Raw genomic sequence first — 23,628 nt, 5'->3', positions numbered from 1 at the left:
GTAAGCAAAACTAAAAATATATAAATTATCTGATAAATTTTTATTTGAGCATTTCAATTCAACTAAAGTAGTCTCTCCAGAATTCGGTCGTGCTCTAATCCAGCACGTCCAGTAGTCCAGGATATTTAGGTGGTGTGGTGTCACTTTTCTCCTGATGCCCTAACCCCTTAACACGTTCTAATATTTCTTAATTGCTGATCAAGTCCTGACTATGTCTTTGCACGAAATTTCATATATTATTTCAATGGGTTTCTTCAAAGTTAATCCAGCAATTTCGGTAAAATCTGGCACACCGTGGTCTAATACGTACCGGATTAGCGAGAGTCTACTGCAGGGGTCTTCAACCTTTGAGGCATAGCAGGCCATATTGAAACATTTTATAAAGTACGCGGGCCACAATGTTATACTGTGGCATTTTTCGTTATTAAACGAAACGGGGGGGGGGGCATAATATAGAAGATTTTTATTCACTCTGAATACAAATAATACAAAGGCAAAGGCCACAACAGGCAGAGTGCCCAACGAGGTGGCTGAAAGAGAAAATAATAATAATATAATAATAGTAAAAATAAAATAGAATAAACAAATAAAAAATAATAATTTCTAAAAAAATTTTTTTAAATAATTTCTTTCATTGACAATAATTTTAATTCATTCTGAACTAATTTCTTCCATTAAAAATATAATTCTTATATTTACTCTGATATAATTTCTTCCCTCTATTGAAGAAATGTTTTCCTATTAAATATTATCAGTATCTTTATATCAAATCAAATATATTATATTTGAGATATTATCAAATCTTTATTAATCAGTAATATTAAATTACTAAAACTATGACGGATCTCCATTTTTGCCGTGTGGCTGAAGGCACCAGGGCGGACATCTTAGATTACTAAAAATATGATGCAGAATTTTACTGTGACTTTTTTTTTTAATGGGAGTGTGATTATTTTTCATCTAGTACCAGAGAATATCATTATATTTCCTTATCTTATTTTTGTGTTTATGGTTTTGGTGATGCAAAAATAAAAAAAAAGTTATGATTTTCATAATATTGTTCATTTTAGTGAACCATCTCGTTCTTATTAGGGCCAAAAGGGTGCAGTGGTGGATAAACGCAAATTTGTGGGTGGGGGCGGTGGTTGTGACAATGTGTTAAATTTTTCAGGACGGTTCTGATTTTTTTTGGAAAAAATTCTGAATTTCCCCCCTTTTTTAAGCAAATTTATTTTCTTGGTTTGTTACTCAGTCAAAAACGTAGAAAACATTTTTTTTTCCATTTAATTTTTCTGCTCTCGGGGGGGAAGGGGGGGGGGTTGACAGTCCCTACCTTTAATCCGCCCCTGATAGGGGGGCCTCCAGATCAGGTTGCGCCTGGGGCCTCCCAAAATCATGATCCACCACTGTTGCTTTCTGTGGTGAGACTTTAACAGAGAGACCAGTTTGCATTCAAACATCAAAATCACAGAAAACCAACTTCAGCTGACCACCACTATGCTGCTGCTGGTGGTGGGTTTCAAACCTGGGTCCTTGTGATGCGAGTCCGTCACTATTACCACACAACTACACAGAAACAGCTGTAGTGTCTGCAAACATTTAAGGTATATGGCTATGTTCATTAATGAAAATAAAATGTCCGCTACTGGGAGATTCAGTAGACTGAGCATTGAACCCTAGATGTTAGATCACAAGGAGAGTGCAAACCATTTCGCATCAACATTTTAAAGAAGGGAAAGGAAAACAACACAGGTGAACCATCTCTTCATTTGTAAGCATTTATGTATTTCAAAACATGCAGACTACAAGAAATACCCCTTGGAAAAAGTCCTCATTGAATGGGAATTAATTATTAATTAAAAAACATCAATTAACATCATTATTTTGATAAAATAGCATAAGCAAGTATTTGAATTTCACCATAAAATTAATTTTTTAGCAGTTAATCATACCTTTAATGACACAAATATTTAAAATAATATATAGAAATTTTTTTCTATAATTATAGCAATAATGTGTTTAAAAACTCACCTTGCAATGTTCAAGCAATTCAGTTTGGGAATTTGGATTCTGGTTATGAGCTGCAGCTCCTTGTGCAGCAGCGATATTCTGAGTAGACATCGCAGCAGTATGTTTGGCAGATTGCTATACTCAAGAAATTATACATTAAAAACACTGATATTATTGTTGCATAATAATTTTTAAACGTCCATAAAATTCAAAACTTCCAAGAAAACTAATTTCCAAGGTATTTAATACTGTAAATTTTTATGAATAGATAACAAACCTCCAAGCGTCTGATTAGCTTCCTTTTCAATGCATTATTTGCAGCAGCATTTGTAGCATTTCTAAGATCTTCTGCAGCTCGTTGGAGTGCTGCTTGTGATTCCATGTCATGGGGATTACTTGCACAGCCCTGAATGCAGACATAACATGTGAATGATTGCATAACAAAAATATATTTTCACACACACAGACTATTGAAGCATTAGCTATTTTGATAGAGATTAACTAGGAATGATCAGTCACTTGTATTTAGATGAGACACCAATCACTTGGTAATCATTTAAGAGATAATCTATATCCTAAAAGCAATACAGTAGACTTTCAATAATCTAGCCAGGCACTAGCCTAGCTTGTCCAGTAATCCGCTATTGCCATGCAGGTTTTCATTGAGTATAAAAAAGGAAAACATGCTATGGCATGTCTGTGCACAGAAATTTATATTATTCAAATGGAATTTTTTAACTAACTTCCAGTAATACAGCAATTTTGGTAATCCGGGACATGCTAGTCTCATATGTGCTGGATTAGTGAGAGGAAGAATTTATTTCATTTTTACATTACAAATGCACTTTGGGTATAGCTTAAAGTCAAACCTCCAATACGGAGCCCCCTCCCCTCACAATGGGAAATGAAAAATCAAATAAAAAATTAACTTATTTAAGTATATTAACAAATATACATAATAACTTATAACTTCAGTATATATAACTTCTAATATACTTATAACTTCATATACAAAACATTATAGAACATATTCTATCACACTTACTTTAGCAGCTTCAACCATTTTAGCAGTGGCATCAGCGAGAATTTTTGCTGCGTTGAGGAGCCTATTCTGAATATCAGAATCTGATTGGGCTTCTGCTTGTCCTTTAATTGCTTGAATAAGAGTGGCAGTTGCCTAGAAAATATACATAAAAAATATTACTATTTCAATAGCAAACCACAAGTATCACTCCAATAATCTGGATTCTTAACGCTGTTCAATCCATGCAATAGTTTTTTGTTTGGAAGGACTCCAGAATTCACCTCAGAGCCTATTTCAAGGAATATTTACTGGGGGGAGGGAACCTCATGCAATAGAACTTTGATTCAAGGAAGAATCCTGGGTAGTATGTCGAGGAGGGTGAATTAGTGAGAGTAAAAGGCATACTGTGAATATATGGCCTTTATTTTACACCACCAAACCTTCCCCTCCCCCAACCAGAACATGGCTTGCCGCTCTGTTTCAATGAAGAGATATAAGCAGGTGGTCAAAGACCAGTACCATGCTGGAAACACCACCAAACTAGAACATGACAGATGACCCCAAAGTCCTGTATTTTACACAGGACAGAATCATTATTTTATATTGTATTTCTGACTCTTCAAAGGAGGGATTGTCCTCCGTGCACCTGTCTTGATTAACTGGGAAGAGTGGGTTAGGAGTCATCTTGAATATCGAGTACTTTATTTAACAGAGATGATCCTAGAAAACGTAAAAACATCAGCCTGTCGCAACACAAAAATGTATTTTGTAATGGCTTTTCACCATACATATCCAGTTCTTCATGCCACTTAAGAAAAATGTAATTTTTCGCAGCTCATATAAGGTAAAACTTGCTCCAGAATATGAAAAGACTTTTATCTCTACCACTTATTTTTTCCATTTCATTTTTTCTTCATTTAAAAAAATGGTACAGTCCTCTCTCTCTCTCCCCCCCCCCCTGCTTGCAGCAGCTAAGCCATTATAAATATATTTATATTGCATCAAAATTTGTTCTAATTCACACATAGAAAATATCAGTGGCATTTCAACACCAATCTACTATCATGTGAAGAGATAGCACTAAATTTACCTTTGCTAAGATCTTTGCCTGGCGCACCATTTCACCAGCATCGCCACTGCTGCTGAATAGTCTATCAGTAGCATCCAATATTGTATCAACAGCACCATCATGAACAGAAGCATGAGTAGGTTGCTTGGAGATATTTCTCACATGGTTTATCAATTCGTTCAGAGGCATTTCAACATCCTTTGTAGCTTTATCCATTTGATTCAATAAGTTATTGTCACGAGTAGCATCCTTGGGGGAAAATAAAATAAATTAAATTAGTTACAATCAAATAAGTTTTTACCAAACAAAAGAAAATTTTGGTTTACTTGGGGAAAAAAATTAGTAAAACTTTTGTTTAAAGAGTAAATTCTTTGCTCACATTACAAGCTCTGATGATTCCATCCACAGCTCTCTGTACTTCTTTTGTTGCTTCTAGGAGCTGCTGTTGACAAGTTGGATTATGAATTGTTGGAGCTACAACCTGGTGAAAAAAAAAAAAAGACTACTGAAATGCACAAACATTAACATCTCACAAACTAAGTGAAGAAATTATGAAGCCTTTCAATAAAAGTTACTGTAATTTAACATGCATAAGAACCCCAGAAGTTTTCAGATCAAAATTTTAAGAAAAGTTTTCAAAGATCTGACCTAATTGTAAACCGACCTAAACCATAATAGGCTGTTGCTAAGAAAATTAATCCACCGAGAAACCCTTGTAGACCTACTGGAAGAACAGACATATCTCTTGAGGTCAAAAGTGTATGTTGAATGTGTTTATGTACATGCTTGCATATATGTTTGTATGTTATAATAAAAAAAAAAAAAAAAAAGATACTTTTTATTTATCATAGAAATGATTAAATTCCTTTTTGCTCTCATCTGATACATTACAATTAGCTATATTCACTAGTTCATCATCAGAGTCACTCTTATCGTAAATTGCAAGGAACAGTAATATCTATATAATACTGACACTTTAGTACTTTACTCATAGCTATTATTTACCATTTTGAAGCTTTTTTTCAGAATTGTATATTTTAGGCTATGTGAAGACACATCAACTAATATTTAACATTATGTATTTTTTCTAGAAAAGCAATGTGAATATGTTTTCCCCTTTTCATGTAAAGTATTGAATTACATTATGAGCAAGTACTGCAAATTACTTTGCTTATCTGTCCATAGTTTTGCAAAGAATTATGATAAGAAGGTTGATAACATGGTTCATGCATTTAATAGAAAATTTTTTTTTGTTTTTATATCACTTTCCAAAATTTTCAGATAGGCTTCTTTTTCACATTGTCATTTAAAAGAGTGATGGAATAATAGTGTTACAATTTATCTACGGAAGAGGTATTTACTAAAGTGATTCGCAAAAGGGAAGCAACAACGGGTTAGGGTAAATTGATCAATGGAGCACCAAAATATTTTGGGAATAAAATTTCATTGGAAGTGGGTAATTAGGAACAGTAATTACTAATGACTGTGTCACAGCACTTTTATTGCATTCAAAAACCTTGAGGTCCAGAAGGGATGCTAGAAAGTTTAAAGTATGAGGATTGCAAGTTTGCTGCATTCAATTTAATAAATACACATAACACATAATGTATGATGTCAATTTGATCAATACAAACATGCAAGCAAAAGCTTATTTTATTCAGACAAAATAAAGATTGTACAGAATTTTTAGTAACTGTACCTTATAGTGGCTAACTTATAGAAGAGTAGGAATGATGCCTTATCTCTCTCCATATGTCCCCATCTGGAGGTTATTGTGATTAGGAGCTATTAGCCGAGTTATGATGCTGTCCATTGCAGAACCATAATAGAGGGAGGGTTGGGCATCTGGTGCCTTAGCTGCTAGACCAGGAATGCAGCCAATTTCATACATTGTTCAAAATTACAAGTTGGAATACCAAAATGAATACTGGCCCTGAGTGACAGAGTAAATTTTTGTTCCTAGTTGTGGTCCATTTCAGTCCTATTTAGCACATACACATGCTCTAAGGAAAGAAAATGTATTAGTACTTCTGTTGTGTAGTAGTCTGGTGCACTGGCCTAGAATGCAAGGGGATTGTGGCTTGATTCCCCACGGAAGGCTATGAATTTTTCCCACCAAAATATTAATCTCCGCATCGTTGCTAGTTACCCATATTTTGTATACCTTGTGTTATTCGCCTTCACTGGACGATTTTTTCTTAGAAAATCCTTACAGGTTGTGCAGCTTTCAGCATCCAATTTTGAGACAAAAGTTTGCATTGCTAACTTCTATCCTTAAACTGCTCAATCATTGAGCTCACGAATAACACAATATTGTCTCTCAGAAATCAAATTTTCAAGAATCAATTAATGTGACTTGAAAAATTATGCATTTAAATTCCTGAGATTATGATTCTTCAAAAAAAATGTTTTAAACTATTTCCCCCCTAAATAAAAAAAAATAAAAAACAAAAAACTCTTCGGTGAGACAAGGCAAAGGTGGAATTGTTTTTTGCACAGTTAAAGGTCAAATGAAAAAAAATTACAGAAATTTTAATTTGAAAAAACCTTTGACCACCCCCCCCCCCCCACACTCACTAATAACCTTAAAGAGAATGATTAGAAATTTACCTTTGCACATGCCACTAGCTGAGATGTCGCCAAGGCACACTGTGTTGCTGCTGTAACCACTCTCTCTCGTTTAGCATCATCATCACATTTACTGGCAACATTTTTTGCCGTCAGAACCAGATTTGCTGTTGCATTTGCTACTCTCTTTGCAAGGCCAAGCAAGATGTCCTGTACAGGAAGCAAGAAACAGATTTTGAATAAAAAATGTTTTTAGGAAGAACTAAAACGTGTAGAGACCAATGTTCCCACTAATATTTTCCCCCCATGTGCCCTGACCTTTTTTTTTGTTTGGAACAATAATAATATAGTGACATACTTTTACATACACCAGTAGTGTATATGGAAATTTTGTGTATGTAGAGCTTTGAGGAAATATTTATAGGGACTATGTTTAGGCAAACTCACAGGATTTTATACCGCATAACTCCAGTTCAAAATTCACAGGATAGTATTATACAAATTTAAATTTTTCTACGCAATTGCAGAAGTTCCCAGGGGCAGACTGAAATAAAAACGATTCAAAAAAACTTCGGAAATTTCAAGATTTCTTAGATTGCAATATGCAAAAGGATGGATTGTCAAGACGTAAAATCTTAAAGCACTTATTTTATGGATAATTTTGCACAAAAAATAATTATTAATTAATCAGATAATTAAAAAATCATTTTCCAAACTTTACTCAACCACACAATAGAAACAATAACAATTAGTGTAAAATCAATAGTAAATCGTGAAACAGTTGTAAAACTAGATTAGAAAGATGCATACTAAAATATTAATAAGCAAAATTATAACCTGTATTTCTCTATCGGAAGCATCTTCTTCATCAATATTTCGCAAAACAGCATGACTCGCTTCACCAACACGTCCAGCTGCATTGAGAAGATTCTGACGAGGCTAAAATAAATAAATCCAAAACTGGATGTTTTTGGCATAACAAGTGTATGTTCCGAATGCATATAAAAGTAAAAAACGTATGAATATCATCTTAAATGCAATGACACAACAAAGCTAGAGCTACACTTACTTCTTTTGATTCAGGTTCTGCTGCTTTCAGCAAATCATAGAATGCAGCACAGAGATTTCTTGCAGCATCAAGAAGGCGCTCACTATTATTTTCATCATCCATCAAAGCTGCTAGAACATTAACATCTTTGGACATCTCTGACAAATTGGTTGTGCTTCATACAAAAAATAACAAAAACAGACAAAATATATTCAGAATACATAATTTGAAAAAAAATTTAATCATCAACCGATCACGATTTTTAAAAAAAAAATCTAGAATATTGTAAACTTACATAGTTGTGACTGCAGCTCCAACAGCTGGATGGTCAACTTCTTCTGGAGGACCTGTAACATAATTCAGAATTAGTGCATGTTGTTTATCACAAAGAAAAAGAATTTCAACTTGAATGGGAGGCAAAAAAAATAATGTGATCATAAAACAAAAATACACTTCATTTTACTCAACCTGATGTGAGCGTAATGACTTGAGCTGTTGCAGCATTCATTGCAGCCAGCTGGGATGACACATTCTGTTTCTTGACATCCATGGTATTCTGCTTCCATTGTATTGATGCAGGATCTGTGCCCAGCTCTGGAAGTTGAATCTTCACAGACAAATCAGATCTTGCCCTATCCACTGCACTTCTACTAGCATCAATTGTACTTAGCAAAGCTCGTTGGGGCTCAGACATTGTCTTATGCAGTTTTGGATGCTGCGGCTGTGAATTATCAATATTGAATTACTCAATTTCATAAAATTAGGCAAATTAATTGCAAACACAAGTACAAAACTATTTTGATTAAATTCAAGTATGCAAAATCTAATGATTCATATTGTTGCAATCCAATATGCTAATAGATTACTGACAGCATCCTGATCCACCTTGCTGACATCATCAAGACATCCTAATCTGCTGTGTATATATAGGGATCTTTGCTATCATTTTAATATTCCCTAATTTTTAATCTTCCCTATTGATTTTTTGGTTAAATTCAGGTGTTTTCATCTGGTTAAATTCAGGTGTTTTCATCTGGTTAATTTCACTTTTTTTGGTTAAATTTGTATTCAGTACACTAAATTACATAAGAAATAAGTATTTTTGTGTCAGGTGCAGAAACTGTCAAAATTTATTGTTGTGTTATTTGACACTCCCTACTACACTGACGTGTTGAAATTGAAGGATAATTGGCAAAATCTGGTATACCTGGAAAAGAACCCGATTATAAAAAAAACAATTATACATTTTTTCTTTAAACTTATTTCATTTTTATTTCATGTACAGTTGAACCACTACAACAAACTTTGGGGGGCTGAAAATTTGATGATCTAATAAAGAATATTCCATCTAACAGAATTAATGCTTGAAAAAAATATGGTAATGTGCCCTCCAGGTCATTTAGTGATTTTGATTTACCCCTCATCTAGTGAGTGTCATGAAATCAAGATTCTACTGTCTATTTAGTTAAACTATGTTGTTAATAATACACAGGGCTAAAAATTGGCTGCTGGCAGCAATAGGACAAATTAAAATCTGGGCCATCTCTAATCATCTCAACTGCTGGAGAGTCCCCCCCCCCCCACCCCAAAGCAATTGCTCTAGTTGCCACTACATAGTCATTTCCCTGTGTTTACATACAGCATTTTTTACAGTGGCACAGTATTTTTACTGGTAATTATGTTTTTCAGATATAAAGTCTATCCATTCTTTCTGTCTCTTGTTTTGCAGTAGCTTATTTTCTTAATAGTTTTCCACAAGGCTTATAGTTTCAAAAAGCATATCTATTTATGATAATGATACACTGTATTTGAAAAAGAGTTCATGACATGCCTGAAATTAAATCTTTTATACAGAGTATTTGCAAGAAATATTACCGTGACAGCTGCATAGGCATTATGGGCTTGTCCCTTCACCTCGGTAAATTTAGCACCTGGAGTATGTCCTGTACTATATGGACGTTCACCTGAATAGAAAGGAAAAAAACATAAAAGAAAATACTTTGAAGTATGACATGAAAATGGTCAATAAGTTTATGTTATGAAATAACTCACAAGAGTTCAATAGTGTATGCAGAAATTAGACCAAAAATTATTAAAATCTGTTTCCATCAATGTGAAAAAAAACCTATTCATTAGTTCAAAGATCTATTTTGATCTAAGTACAAAAATATCCAGGGAATTTGTTAGTAGTATAAGTAGACATCCATGTCCAAACCAGGATTTGAATCCAGACTTTCACAGCCTGAGGCTATTTCTCCAACCACTCACCTGAAAGGTGGCCACAACACTTTTTAATATTGTCAATCCTATATTGTATTGTCACATAAAAGAAATCGGTTGTATTCGTCTATCAAATTTTCACAATGGTCACCAAGAGATATAGATTTTTTATGTAGAGGCATTAATTTAAATTTTTCTTCGATTAAAATTGTGAAAGGTTTTGAAATTATTAAGTCAACATTTTACAGTATTTTGACAACATGCCTATGGATAATATGATAATTATATGGATTACATTTAGGGAGAGCATAATTATTTTTTTCTTTTTCCTGTTTCTCACTTGTTTTAACTGCTGTTTACTTTCCTAAACTATTGCTATGTCAATTTCCTTCTGATCTGGCTCTATGTTATACAGTCAATGCTTGTGGCGATTCCCTTCGTCCCGTTGAAAATATTATACTGGGTGGTTCATTGTATCGAAAGTAAAACATATATATAATAGTCATTCTAGGGAAACATGTGGGACTTATTCTACCGGTTGTTGTAATGGAATGGTCATAACAGGCATCGACTGCACTACGTAGTACATAAGATATTTTTGACATAGAAAAAAATTATCGATCACATATAAGTGTAATTTTACTGTGAAGTTAAAATAAATAGGCAGATACGATCGTGCCTCACAATTTGATGCTCCCGAATTTGACGCTACGCAGTCTTGCAATTTGATGCTTCAATCACTCTGAACACATGCTTGAAATTGCCAGATAAATTTATATGAAAAATCCTGTTTCACAATTTAACATTAGTTCAGTGACAAACTTGTGTTGAATTGTAAAGCAAAATTTAATTTAAATTTCAATATTGTAAATACTGCAACATTGTGAGTCCCTTGCTATTAATTTTGATATTAAAGAAAATGTATGCAAAATTTGTATTAAAAAAAAAAAAAAGAGTAATAATTTGTCTATGCTAAAAATGCTGTGAGAAAACAAATCAAACTTTTTCAATATGTGATATTAATTAAATTATGCTATGTTATAGTGTTTCTATAGTATCATACTGATTTTATCTGTTCAGATCAATTATATTCATGGATAAATCTAGTCTGAAGTAATAAATTTCATCATTTGATCATCTTCAAGCTAATAGGCAATAGGATAAATATAATGTAATTACTAAAAAACCAACCTTCAGGGGCAGCTCGCATGACAGCTGGCATAGCAACAGAACCAGAACTAGCATGAGACATTTTGGCAGCTGGATTATGTTGAAGAATTGTAGCCCTGTTACAAGACAAATAGATTTGTATGAAAATATCGAAAAAGTAATATAAAGAAAAATAGTTCTGCACTGAACAGAAATTTCTAAGGGAAATACAATTCACCACATAATCTTTTAAGTAAAGACAAATTTCAGACAAGATGGAAAAAGTAAATATGACAAATGAAATGGAAGAAATTATCTCACTCATATTGAAAAATTGCGCTTGTAATATTATCACAAATTTATGAAAATGAAATCTTTAAGTTCAGATTGATAAGACAGATTTTCATAAAATGTGTGTAAAACAATGATATCATTAACACATGTTTGATAAGAAAAAATGGATAAAAGAAAGTGACTGTGCTGCTATTATACTCACTTCGCTGGGGAGACACTATCTTCTACCATAGTAGATCCTTCATCTCCTTCAATACCAAAATGGTCTTTAGCCTTTTTCTATAAAATTAGAAATTTTTGGCAAGGAAGATATATTAACAAAATTCAATACTTTACGAGACTAAAAATTTAACAAGAAGATTGAAGAGAGTTTTATTATTTTAATGAGGGCTCTGATAGCACAGATAAAATGCAATCGTCCGAAAATGTACCAATGAATTCTTAATATAATGTTACATTAATAAGTAAAAGTGGTAAATGTCGTAAGTGCCAAAAGGGAAAATGTTGGGAAATTGCAAAAAAACTGTTTTTGCAGCCTGTACGGACATTCACATTTGTGACCTTGTTGCACACTCTTCTGAAATACTTTTCAAACTGACAACATAAAGCGTAGCTCATTTGACACTTTAACGTGAAAAATGGTGTTTAAATTTTTTGGAATTTGCGTCTGAATAAAATTAGCTTCAAATAAATTTTTTTCTTAAACAAAATTTAAGTTTTACAATATTATAGGTCTAATTTCCTTTAAATCTATCATCAAAGAAGCAGTTACAAAATTGAAATCAAAAGACTGTCAATTTCTTCCCCCATATAGGCCTATATGAATTTGTAGCATCACCACGGAATGACTTTTAAGAAAGATCAGAAGTTTTTTGTTTTCATGAAGCATATTTTTGTTTTATATCAATTTTTTTCTCACAAAAATTATTGTTAAACTTATTTCAAGTTAATTGTATTAAAAAAATATCTTAATTATTAGTGGCACACAGAAAAGTTAGTTTTTATGCCTCTGTTCAAATGTATATACATGGTTACTTTTTTCATGGAATTCAAATTCAAAGCTGTCTAAAGTGAGGCCTGGGGCCCACAAAAAAGATCCTGACCTGGGGGAGGGGGGGGGGACGCTGCAAAATATGGGGTGCCATGTCCGCAGCCAGGATCCAAACTATGGGAGGTTCCTCACACACAGTTTTAGAAATGGAAAAACATTTTTTCATCATGATTTGACATTAAATTTTTTTAAATTTGAAATTACAGGTAATTAATGAAAAGCATCCATTTAATGTAAGCTCTTCAGCTTCCTAATTATTTTTGCATCAGGCTCAGTATCTAACACTACTTCATCATACATCAACTCTGCTCATATTGCTATACAGCAATTTATTACCGATCGAGTTGGGTGAAAAATCTTTCTCTAGGGCACTATAAGTGGATTGATCATAACTAGACAGCCTGCATTATGTGCATATGCATATTTTGGTCTTTTTTAGCATTAGTGCATATAAATGCATAAAATCAAATAATTTTCAGAATAAGTGCATATTTTAGTAGGTTTATTAAAAAATTTCAATAACTATTTACATAATTTTTCAAATGAATATTGTTCATAATATTTTCATAACATCAGATTTTTTTACTCAGGTGGGATTTAGTGAATTGATAGATATATCAAGGTTTTTAACAGCTTGCTGATGCGAAGATATACAAATACAAATACAAATACGACGCCACAACAGGCAAATTGCCCAACGAGGTGGCTGACTTAAGAACATCATGGATCCCCGAGCCATTTTTTGGAGGCCCTACCTACTACTGCTACACCACACATGCACCCCCCCCCCCCCCCCGCGCAACCCCCCAACGAATCGGTACATGCGGGAATGTGCGTGTACGTGTAGTGCAACCTGACGTAAAGTTTTGTTTCTGTGTAATGCTTGTTATGTGTAGTGCTGTCATCTGCCCCCAGTTTTTCTAACTATGAGTGAAGTGTTATGGTTGAATGATTTACTGTTGTAGGACTGTTGCTCTCTGTGGCGAGACTTTTTAACGGGGAGATCGGCTCGCATTTGCGCCTTGAAGTTGGGAACCACAGAAAACCAACTTCAGCCGACCACCACTGTGGGGTTTGAACCCGGATCCTCGCATCACGAGTCCGGCACTATAACCACTCGACCACCACAGCGGCGAATATATTTAGGAGAGATAGAGATATTTGTTGCTTTTGTAGTCAGTAGTCTAGGGAGTGCCCGAGTGGCATGGTGGTAAGATGCTCGTCTACCATAGTGAAGGTTGTTGTCAGGGTCTCGGGTTCGAACCTAAGGGAGGATATAGATAAGATATATTTTCTAACGAACTTGAGGCGACCACCGATAGACAGCGCCTTCACTTCCAAAGTCCAACCCATCTCACTAATGGCAGTAAATTGCAATATAGCGATATGGCCAGAGTTGATGAAGTAGTAGTCTAAGGCGCTCTCCCTGCAAGAGAGAAAATGTGGATTTGATTCCCCGTAAGAGCAGTAGAATTTTCTCTCTTTTTCCTAAATATATCTTTGCATCAGCCAGCTGTTAGAAACATTTGTATGGATAGCGGAGAGTGACATCATCCTTGGATAATAGAGAGATGTTTGTAATTTTTTCCAAATATAAAGTTTCATTGTAACGCTATTTCTGGGATAGCGTCAAAAGTGTTAAATTTTTTCTAAAAAATAGCATTGAAATCCTTTTATTACTGAGTAGCCAAGTCTGATTAGAAATAAAAAATGACTAAATAAAAAATATGTAAAACTTATTTGCATATGCATATAAGGGGATATTTTTTTGTAAATCGATATACACTAAGAAATAGAAAATATGCATTTTAAAAACATGCTTTTTTTACGTGATGTGCATATTTTCTCATTTTTAGTGCATATTTTGGAGTTTTAAATGTTTCAAGGTTTTTTAGGGCATGTTTTCGGATTTTTAAGTGCGTATTTGCATATTTTTAGAGCATAGTTTGCCAATTTTTTAGTGCATATAATCGGGGCTCTAATCATAACATACACTGAAAGTATGTGTGAATTTCAACAATTTAAAAATGCAAAACCAGCATTAATAAAACATTCATCATGTCACATGATGATGAATCATGAACCCTCCATCTCTTAGTGGCCACAGTATTCATGTGGGAAACATACCTCTAAATTTTGATAATTCTTATGGATATGAACTTTAGAATGCTCAACTCAAAAAAACTGATTTAGTAAAATTTTAATATAAATTTTTTTTAATGATTATGATAGCTTATACTTTGACCATAGAGCTTAAAAATGTATTTTCATGCAGAAAATGTTAACAATAGTATCAAGTTTTTTTTTTTTAATAAAGAAATTTCTTGGGTTGCTTGACATAAACATTGGACGTGTCACACACACTAATGGTATATACTGAAAAATTTACCTTTTTCAATATTATGTCTATATAGCCACCAATCAGCTGGGCTATCTGTTCTCCTTCTGGTGTTTGCATCGAATAATATGAATCTCTATAATCTCCAAAGTCCTAAAAAAGTTAAATATAATGTGAACAAAAGGCAAAATAATAGGTTAAATAGAAATGTTTTACTAGGTAAAAGTGCACTAAAGATGCAACCCAATCTGAATGGCTCAGAAAGGTGCATGAAATAGAATAAAACCTTCTCAATTCATTGACACTCTCTCAGCTGATTGAACACATTGATGTCTTAATGGTTTGGGCACAGGGCCACCAAGTTAAAAAGGAGTTCCAAAACCATTGAAGGTTTTGTTATTAATTTTTTATTTTATTATCAGCAATTCAATTCAGCATTTAATAAAATTCTGAAAAATGTTTAAAAAACATGAACCATAGCAAACTGAATTTTTTGCTAATATGAACGGGTGCTAGTCTCAATTAATTCATGTTCTAATGTATTATTAATTTTAATAAGCCAACACAAGTGATGAAGTAATAGTTACGAGAAAATCTTTAGAAAAAGATCCAAGATAAATTTGAAAATTTTTAGAATTCAAATACATATAATTCTACTGACCAGTGTAAAACTGTTTGGAGATGCAGCCCATCGTCTTACTGTTGTAAGAGGCCATGTTTTTAAAATCTGAAATACACATTTTTTTTGTTAGCATATGAGAATATTGGGAGGAAAAACAGACAAAATAAAACACTGAATGGCAGTTACGGTCATACCTCTTTTGTCTTTGCATCCAACCTAAGAACACTGTCTTTTGTTACACCAAGAAGTCGAGGAACAAGTTTGTTTTTCCTTTCAATTTTCTCCTATCAGGAAAAAGAAAAGAATGTGTTCTCATAAAAAACAAGAACAAAGCAGTAAGTACTACAACATACAAGAGTTTCAACTTGAGAAGTCTGAATTGTATCAATTTAATTTTTGAATGTATAAGCAAAATGTATTAGCTAAAAATGTCCTAAATTTCAAATATTCAACTAGCAAGTCTGATTTGTTTGAGAAAAGGCTCATTTAATACATAAAATGTTAGGTGCTTTGAACAATTCAAAGCAAGCGACATTCTCAAACTGTACTATTGTCTCGTAAACAAAACTACTTTTACTCTATGGGTAAAGTGCAGAGTGATCCAAAAGTCATGCAACTTATTTTTAAACCACTACCAAGAAATGAATAAAAAAAATTGTATTAATTTGAATGACATAACATTTATGAATACAAAAACAAAATTTCAAAATATCAACATGTGTGCAAAATGTGAGGCTTTTTTGTGTATACAACTGTGAATTCTTTTTGCCAGAATTCTGGCTATTACACTTTTTGAAAGTGAGCTCAACACACATTTTTCCCTCTTCTTCAAACATTTCATGCTGGCTCAGTACACATGGACAGCAATTTCATCAGCAGTATCCAACATTTCTGACCAACAACATTCATTCACCTGAACAAGAATTTTTATGACATTCCCATTACAATGATGTAAATGTGATAACCACAAATGTCCATTCCGCTATTCTAGCGGGGGGTGCTAGGCGGGAGGACACGAATGGCTTCATAATAACCATTTGCATGTAGTTTTTATTTTATATATATATTCATTTTTTTAAAATATAAATACAATCAGCAACAGAGTCTACCAAAACAACAAGACCGAAGCTGATCCTTAGCTAAATCTCTCTCCAGACATTTCCTCATTTAAACTAATCCTACACTGCTCACCGAAATAGGTTTAGGACGAGATGACCTGGCAGTTATATATACATGTATATACATTTAAATGTGTGTAAATGTGTATTTCTCTTTCCTCTATTCAAGTTCTTCATGCATTTCATGTCCACAACACATGTGCATACTCATATTGTCCTATTCATATTGCTCACCGAATAAGGTGCTAAGCGAGATAGTACAGGTGATCCTTAATTGTATATATTCCCCCACGCAATATTTGTATTTTTCATCAAATCCACCAGAACGAGTGAACTCAACCCATTAAAACTGATGCTGGTTTCTAGTCCACAAGTTATGAAACCCATTGGCTCACCAATGAAGTGTTAAGCGAGATGACTCGCTCCGATGGATATTTTATATTTCACAATAAGATTCTCATTTCGTTTTTTTTGTATCCTGTGTATATAATATGGGAAGTGTAAGATAACAGATGAGATTGCATGGAGCCCCGTCAATTGCTTTAAAATTATACCTCCATCCCAATATGCGTGCATTCATCCATCTTAACAAAACCCCAAAACTTTTCTCCAACTCCCAACCCCATCTCGTCTGTAATCATCACAAAAATTGTTAATCGTCATGGTACCCAATTGTCCGGGGAAAATATGTTGTAAAAAAATTTTTTTTTTGACACAAAATAAAATGTTCCAGACTCTGCCACGAAGCTGGGCTGGAAAAAGATCTCGGCAATGGGGTAATTCCAGTTGCAAAGGTCTGGCGTTCATTCATTCAGTATCCAACATTTCAAGTTTCTCAAAAACGGGACATAAATCGGAAGATTGTTGTCTTATTGGGCATAGAAACATTAGAAAATTAATTTTTGAATGCCTCAAAAATGGCCTCAAATGAATGAATTGGAAACAATATTGTTTAATCACAAAATCATAAAAATTCTTTGCTTCTGGCAGAAAACCATTTTGATCATAAAACAAATTTAGAGCTACTGAGAGAATATTAGTGTGCATGGAGAATGAAAACAAAACAAAACTTTCCATCTTGCACAAAACTTCACATTTACAATAAAATATTTTGTAATGGATTGCGTGACTTTTGGATCACTCTGTACATTATTAATGGATTTTTATGTATAAATATCAAAACTATGAATGTTTTAATAACAAATGAAAAAAAATATTTTAAACAAAAAACACAATGGTAATTTATTCAAACTTGTTTAATATGAGATCATGGCTATTATGAACATTTGTAGAACTGTTTAGTTTATTATTTGATTGCATGACAAATTTCATGTTTTTTTGTGAGTCGTCAAATAGGAAGTTCAGTTAAAACAAACAAAAAAGTTTTTGACTTTGTGCGAGTAAATTTTATTTTTTTTACATACACTGTTCTGGCGTCCCAAAGCTTAATTTGAAACTTCTATAACAGGCAAGAAATATCAAGATCAATACTCATACATGTAATGCTAACAGGCCACATCTGATAAATTCTGAAGAGTATCCATATCATTAGGCTACATGTATCAAAGTTTATTAAAAATTAGTGATACATTACATAGTAAATTTAATGCCGTAAGCCCACATTTCTGACTTTTATGAAAATTGAATTGCGCCAAGGTTAATGATACAGATATTTCGAACACAGATTTTGAGCTGAGGCTATTCTGCATTATATGTGAGAATGTTTATGCAATGTGAAAGTTTGTTGTTCCACACATATTTTGGATGATAAATTAGTTGGCTAGAAGAGTGAAGGATGCTTTTATCACCAAGAGATTGCCATACTTTGTGAAGTCTTCTGGCAATACAGTATTATACAGAAGTTCAGGGGGGGGGGGTCTTTGATTCACTCAGTGTAGAGTTAGCAAGTTTTTGCTAAGAAGAAAAGAACTGTGGTAAAAGACATAGAAAAAATAACAAAAAAGAATTTTTTAATGGGAAGAATTTATAGAATATATGTGAAGGTGCAATATTCTAAACCAACCCCCCCCCCCACACACACACACCCATTGTTTTTTCACAGCAAAAAAAACCAAAAAAACAACCCAACTCTGACTTCGTATATAACCAACAGGGTTCTTCAGACATTGCAAAACATATTACACTTAATACAACTTCATACTAAATTAGAAGATGACAAACTTATTATGATGTTCCATTAAAAGTTTGATATTTGCATGATGTTACTTCTTAATTTAAAATTTTTTATGGATATAACAAGTTATGGTTAATATGAGCAAAATCACAGAACGAATCAATGAAAAAAGGCTAATAAAAATACAAGCAAATGCTAGTATTTTTTCACAGCTCAGAGTAACATAGTTTGATACATTTATGTGTTCCTGTTTTTATTTCCTAAAACTTTACTCATATTCAATGCACTGCATAAAAAAAATTTGGTGCAGCATGAAGTCTGTCTGGGAATGTGCAAGTGCAACAGCAATGGAAATTGCCTACATGCATGATTTAAAAAAAGCACATTTACCAGAATCTCCAAAGCATTGAAGCAGGGCTTCATTACTATCAATCTAAAAGGAAGAACAGTTTTCTTATTTAGTACAAAAGAAAAAAAACCCTGCAATGTAGCTGATAATTTGGTTTAAGTATAACAAATTTTTGTAGAATCTGAAAATTCCATCTTATTTTAAATAAATAATAATAATAAGCAGAAGAGCTTTGACATAAAAGAGCTATTTTTGAATACTTTAAATTTTGAAATTATTTTTAGTTATTTGGGACGAAGAGATAAAATGCTGATACTCAGTACAGTAATGAATATCTACCACCACATGGGACTATGTATCCTTAGGCTATATGGTTCAATATGAAGTTAATATGCCAAGTTAATATATTAACCTTTTAAAGGCCAATGTTCCATAAATGGAACATAGTTTTTATTTACAAAAATATCAAATAAAAATTGACATTCAAACATTTCCGGTTTTTTAACGTATATAGATGAGAGTTCAAAGTATTTTTTGAAATAAATTTGGAAACTTCATGTTGATATAAACATTTTTGACAGAATTTTGAAATTTTACATTTTTGGGGCATTTTTTCCCCATTTCGATTACAATTTTCCAAAATTTCAATTTTGAAGTAAATTGAAAATTATTTTGTGTGCTTCTACCACTTAATATATCAATCAAAATAAATCAATTAGTTTCTTTGTACTGTTAAACATTAAAGAGCTACGCACATTCAAAAATGCATGTTCGATTTATGGAACATTGGTCTTTCAAGAGAACAGGATATCTAATGTGCAGTGCGCTGCTTCGATTTTCCCATTCGAACCCCAGAGTGTGTTGTCATCATTTGACATTTGTATAGGGGCTAATTCTGGGTAATATGGCACAGAGGAATTTCCAGGGTGGATCGTTTATATCAAGTGAGTACGTTTTTATTCTTGCATTATTAGAAATGTATGTTTTAAAGAACTGCAGACTAATCAACCCGAGTTCGACAATCCTAGATAGTCTTGTTGTGTTCAGCTGAATGCAACCATATCAAAAAGATATCTCACATTAGAAGAAGCTGTAAGATATTTAGAAACTTTCAGATTCCGAATTAGAGGATGTATATATATATATACCAATTACATGGTAATGAAAATGGGAACATCACAAATGAAGCTGAATGAAGTATCAACAGTGACAACTGGTGCATGTGAAATGCTAGATAATTTTGCAACAATGAGGATGAGGTATTAGAAAAGTCCTGAAACGTGTTCTTCAAAAGATGTAGGACAAAAAAAAAAGCAAAACGTAAGTGCAACACTCAAGTTTCAAGAAAAAGCAAGACAGTTTTGAACAATCCAAAAAAAAAAAAAAAACTATTGCATGGGATAAAAGAAAATTCTTTCTAGAATCCAACCAAAACCTTGGCTCTGGATTCCATTGGGACAGATTTGCCATATGTAGTACGTTGGATAATTCATTCAAAGTTGTGAGAAGCAGATCTTATTTTGCATTTGGAATTCCGAAGAGGAATGACAATGGACCTTCTATGAATAAAGGAGGGGTTAATTATTTATCCAGGTCCACGTTGTCAACTGAAAAAAAGATGTCGGGTCATTTGATGACCATTATATTGTGTCTGCAAGGACGGTGTGCGGTTTGCCAAAAAAAAAAAAACCACTATGTATAAATGCTACCAATGTGACAAACAGGTGCATCGAATATATATGTTTTTCTTCTTTTATCATGGACATCAGAAAAAAATTTGAATTTTCTGCACTCATTTTTATGTTTAAAAAAACCAGTATGTGTTGCTAATTTGGATTTGTAGTAGAAAATATTTAATTTTGTGTGACAACTGCACTCCAGAAATAATCGTGAGAATATAGGCGATACCAGTTTTCGCTTTCACCTCTCCCCAAGTGCCAATGTTCCATTTATGAACATCGTGAAAAACAAAGAAAAAAATTTTTTCTTCAAATTTCGAAGTTGATCTATGTATAGGCATGCAAAAGGACCAAGTTCCAAATTTCAAAACACTAAGTGATTTTGTTCATAGTTTGGCCTTTAAATGGTTAAGTAGCATTGATGAAGTATCTCAACTCCCTAAAAGCCTCTTATGATATCATTGACAAGCCCGGATATTTTGTAAAGCTGATTTCTCAATGGAACACTTTTCCTTAAACCTCTTAGTTTGTACCTGTTGAAAACCAAAAGAAAGCCCACTTCATAAAAAAGACATTTTGGAAGGGGTGTAGTGATTTCTGTTGTGCTGCTTAAAGGGTTAATATTGCATTAATTAGTAACACTTCTTTTATAAAATTATTAAAATTAGCCTCATTACAGACGGTTTGCTAAATTTTTGCAGCATGTGTCCACACGAAAAAAACATTTTTATACACATGTGTTGAGGGAACTATTACACAAACATCACATGTAATATGTTTGTCACTCTATCCACATCACATCCCAGTACAAGCAACACATCATTTGTATTAAAGAACTGGAAAAATACTAACATTTGAATAAAATGTTATTTTTTTCCTTTCGATACAACAACCTTCCAATATAACATCCATTTTCGATGGGACGATAGGGGTTGTTATAAAGAACATTGACTGTATTACTAATTTTTCATACAGCATCAATTTAGAATTTCAAAATAAATTTTCACCCATAATAAAAGTGTTTATAAAAAGTTGCTGTTAAAAAAAAAATGTATTAGCTGCAAGAGCTAGAAAATCAACTTTCAAAACTGTATAAGCTGTTACTCTATAATGGTAAATCATGGTCAACTTTTGGACACACAAAAATCAACGCATTATCAAAACAATTTTTTTTAAACTGACCAAAGATACATTCACTTATACTGAAATCCATTTTAAGTTCACATGAAAAATTTAAAATCACAACCAAATAGTTATTTGATGCTTCTTGAACAATAAAGAGATAGTTTCTTACCTTAACAAGAAAAAAAGTAACACCATAAGTCTTTAATGATCTTGCAAGGCTGACATACTTTACTTTTGCAGCCAACTCAGTCTTATCAGTACACTTTTTATGTTCCTGTAAATTAAATGGCATTTTATATATAATTTAATTATATACCTCTAACATCTTAGGGCAACTTATAAGACCAACTTTGGGGGGGTTTTAAAGCATAAAAACATTTCCTGTGAAAGAAGTTAATGAATGTCAGCCCTACTCTTTGCAGCTTCATGCTCACCACCGAGGGTGCTAAGAAGAGCTCTCTAAAAATATTATCACTGAATATCTTTGTCAATTTGAAAATTCTTGTCCCTTTCCAATAAAACTTTATGGACTTTCCAGGACAGGTGCAGATCCAGATCTAAATGATGGGAAAAATTTGTCTGCCCTGTAAAACATGAGATGATTGAATGAAAATCTACACAATATACTGCCCTTTGCAATACACTGCTCTGGATATGCGCCTGCTCTAGGCATGGCCCCCACAAGGGGTGGGCTGAAAAGGCTACAGCCCTGGGGCCCGGGACAATTTTCACAATTTTTTTGCTTTATCACGCTATAAATTCATCATAAAGGGGCCCGTGAAAGTGTGGTCGGGAAGGGGGAGGCACCGCAAAAGATCCCAGCCTAGGGGCCCTGCTCTAGGATGTGGGGGCCATGGCTCTAGGCCTCAAAGCAGAATGTTTAGCACTGTTCTGCGACAAGCCCTCAGCTGACTGGAAATGTTCTGCTGTAAAAATCCCCATACATGTGATAATGTTTTTTTTGCACTTTTCCTTAAAATTCTTCCAAATTGTTCTGCAGTAGCGCTAATTGTTCTGCGACATACGTCACAGATTTTGGCACATTCTGCTTTGGGGCTCTAGGGAGATATACTGTAACATTACCATTTAGGCCCCAGCGGAAATGGTCCTTTTCTACTCATTTTCATATTGACCCCCATACATGTTTTTCATATTGACCCCCATACATGTTTTTCATATTGACCCCATACATGTTTTTCATATTGACCCCCATACATGTTTTTCATATTGACCCCCATACATGTTTTTCATATTGACCCCCCATACATGTTTTTCATATTGACCCCCATACATGTTTTTCATATTGACCCCCATACATGTTTTTCATATTGACCCCCATACATGTTTTTCATATTGACCCCCTACTTTTTGGTTTCTGTGATGGATCGGCGAGATCATCTGTCATCGATCGGCTTCAATGTTAACTCCTTCTATGTTGCCAATTTTCATGTCAAAAGTTGAAAATAGTGTTTTATTTCGTATGATATGTAAATGAGTTTTACTATTCAGTATACTAAATTTTTACAGGCTATTGATTCTGCTGTCTGATTGGTTCTTGGAATGGAAAGTTTTTCCTTAAAAGCCACCAGTGTGCTGAGAAAGACACAGATCTAAAAATACAACGATCAGCGTTTAACAAGGCGTCTCGCCTTGATCAGAGTACATCACTATGTTGTAGTGAATCAAGTTGGACGCAGCAACCTAGGGCATCTGGGCTCTTATTCCTGCCAGCCATAGGACGAGCGAGATGGAGCACTAGCCTTCTCATCGAGAACGACTTTTTGCTGGAACCTGGTCTTGTAAAAGTTCACGTGGAGAAGGCAGATCTCA

General features: G+C 33.6%; 1 protein-coding gene across 3 annotated transcripts in view; it reads right to left on the bottom strand.

Moving 5' to 3' along the window:
* rhea (Talin_middle and talin-RS domain-containing protein rhea) overlaps nucleotides 1-23,628 on the bottom strand; it is a 184,581-nt gene that overhangs the window by 72,718 nt on the left and 88,235 nt on the right. For all 3 annotated transcript variants that reach the window (XM_089236565.1, XM_089236567.1, XM_089236566.1), the window contains exons 10-26: nucleotides 21,968-22,072; nucleotides 15,588-15,677; nucleotides 15,433-15,498; nucleotides 14,823-14,924; nucleotides 11,585-11,661; nucleotides 11,131-11,225; nucleotides 9,595-9,683; nucleotides 8,188-8,440; nucleotides 8,015-8,066; nucleotides 7,741-7,894; nucleotides 7,509-7,610; nucleotides 6,714-6,881; nucleotides 4,483-4,584; nucleotides 4,125-4,352; nucleotides 3,056-3,187; nucleotides 2,288-2,416; nucleotides 2,032-2,145 (exon numbers count right to left, since the gene is read on the bottom strand). In XM_089236565.1, the coding sequence (XP_089092691.1) occupies nucleotides 2,032-2,145; nucleotides 2,288-2,416; nucleotides 3,056-3,187; nucleotides 4,125-4,352; nucleotides 4,483-4,584; nucleotides 6,714-6,881; nucleotides 7,509-7,610; nucleotides 7,741-7,894; nucleotides 8,015-8,066; nucleotides 8,188-8,440; nucleotides 9,595-9,683; nucleotides 11,131-11,225; nucleotides 11,585-11,661; nucleotides 14,823-14,924; nucleotides 15,433-15,498; nucleotides 15,588-15,677; nucleotides 21,968-22,072 (2,058 nt within the window). The remainder of the gene's footprint in view (nucleotides 1-2,031; nucleotides 2,146-2,287; nucleotides 2,417-3,055; nucleotides 3,188-4,124; nucleotides 4,353-4,482; nucleotides 4,585-6,713; nucleotides 6,882-7,508; nucleotides 7,611-7,740; nucleotides 7,895-8,014; nucleotides 8,067-8,187; nucleotides 8,441-9,594; nucleotides 9,684-11,130; nucleotides 11,226-11,584; nucleotides 11,662-14,822; nucleotides 14,925-15,432; nucleotides 15,499-15,587; nucleotides 15,678-21,967; nucleotides 22,073-23,628) is intronic.

Source organism: Pholcus phalangioides, unplaced genomic scaffold (assembly GCF_987345545.1).
Source record: "Pholcus phalangioides strain wild (caught in Gottingen) unplaced genomic scaffold, Ppha-v1.0 ptg000009l_1, whole genome shotgun sequence".
NCBI classification, from domain to species: domain Eukaryota; kingdom Metazoa; phylum Arthropoda; class Arachnida; order Araneae; family Pholcidae; genus Pholcus; species Pholcus phalangioides.
Note: the sequence above shows the minus strand (reverse complement) of the source record. Positions and strands in the feature narration are given on the sequence as shown.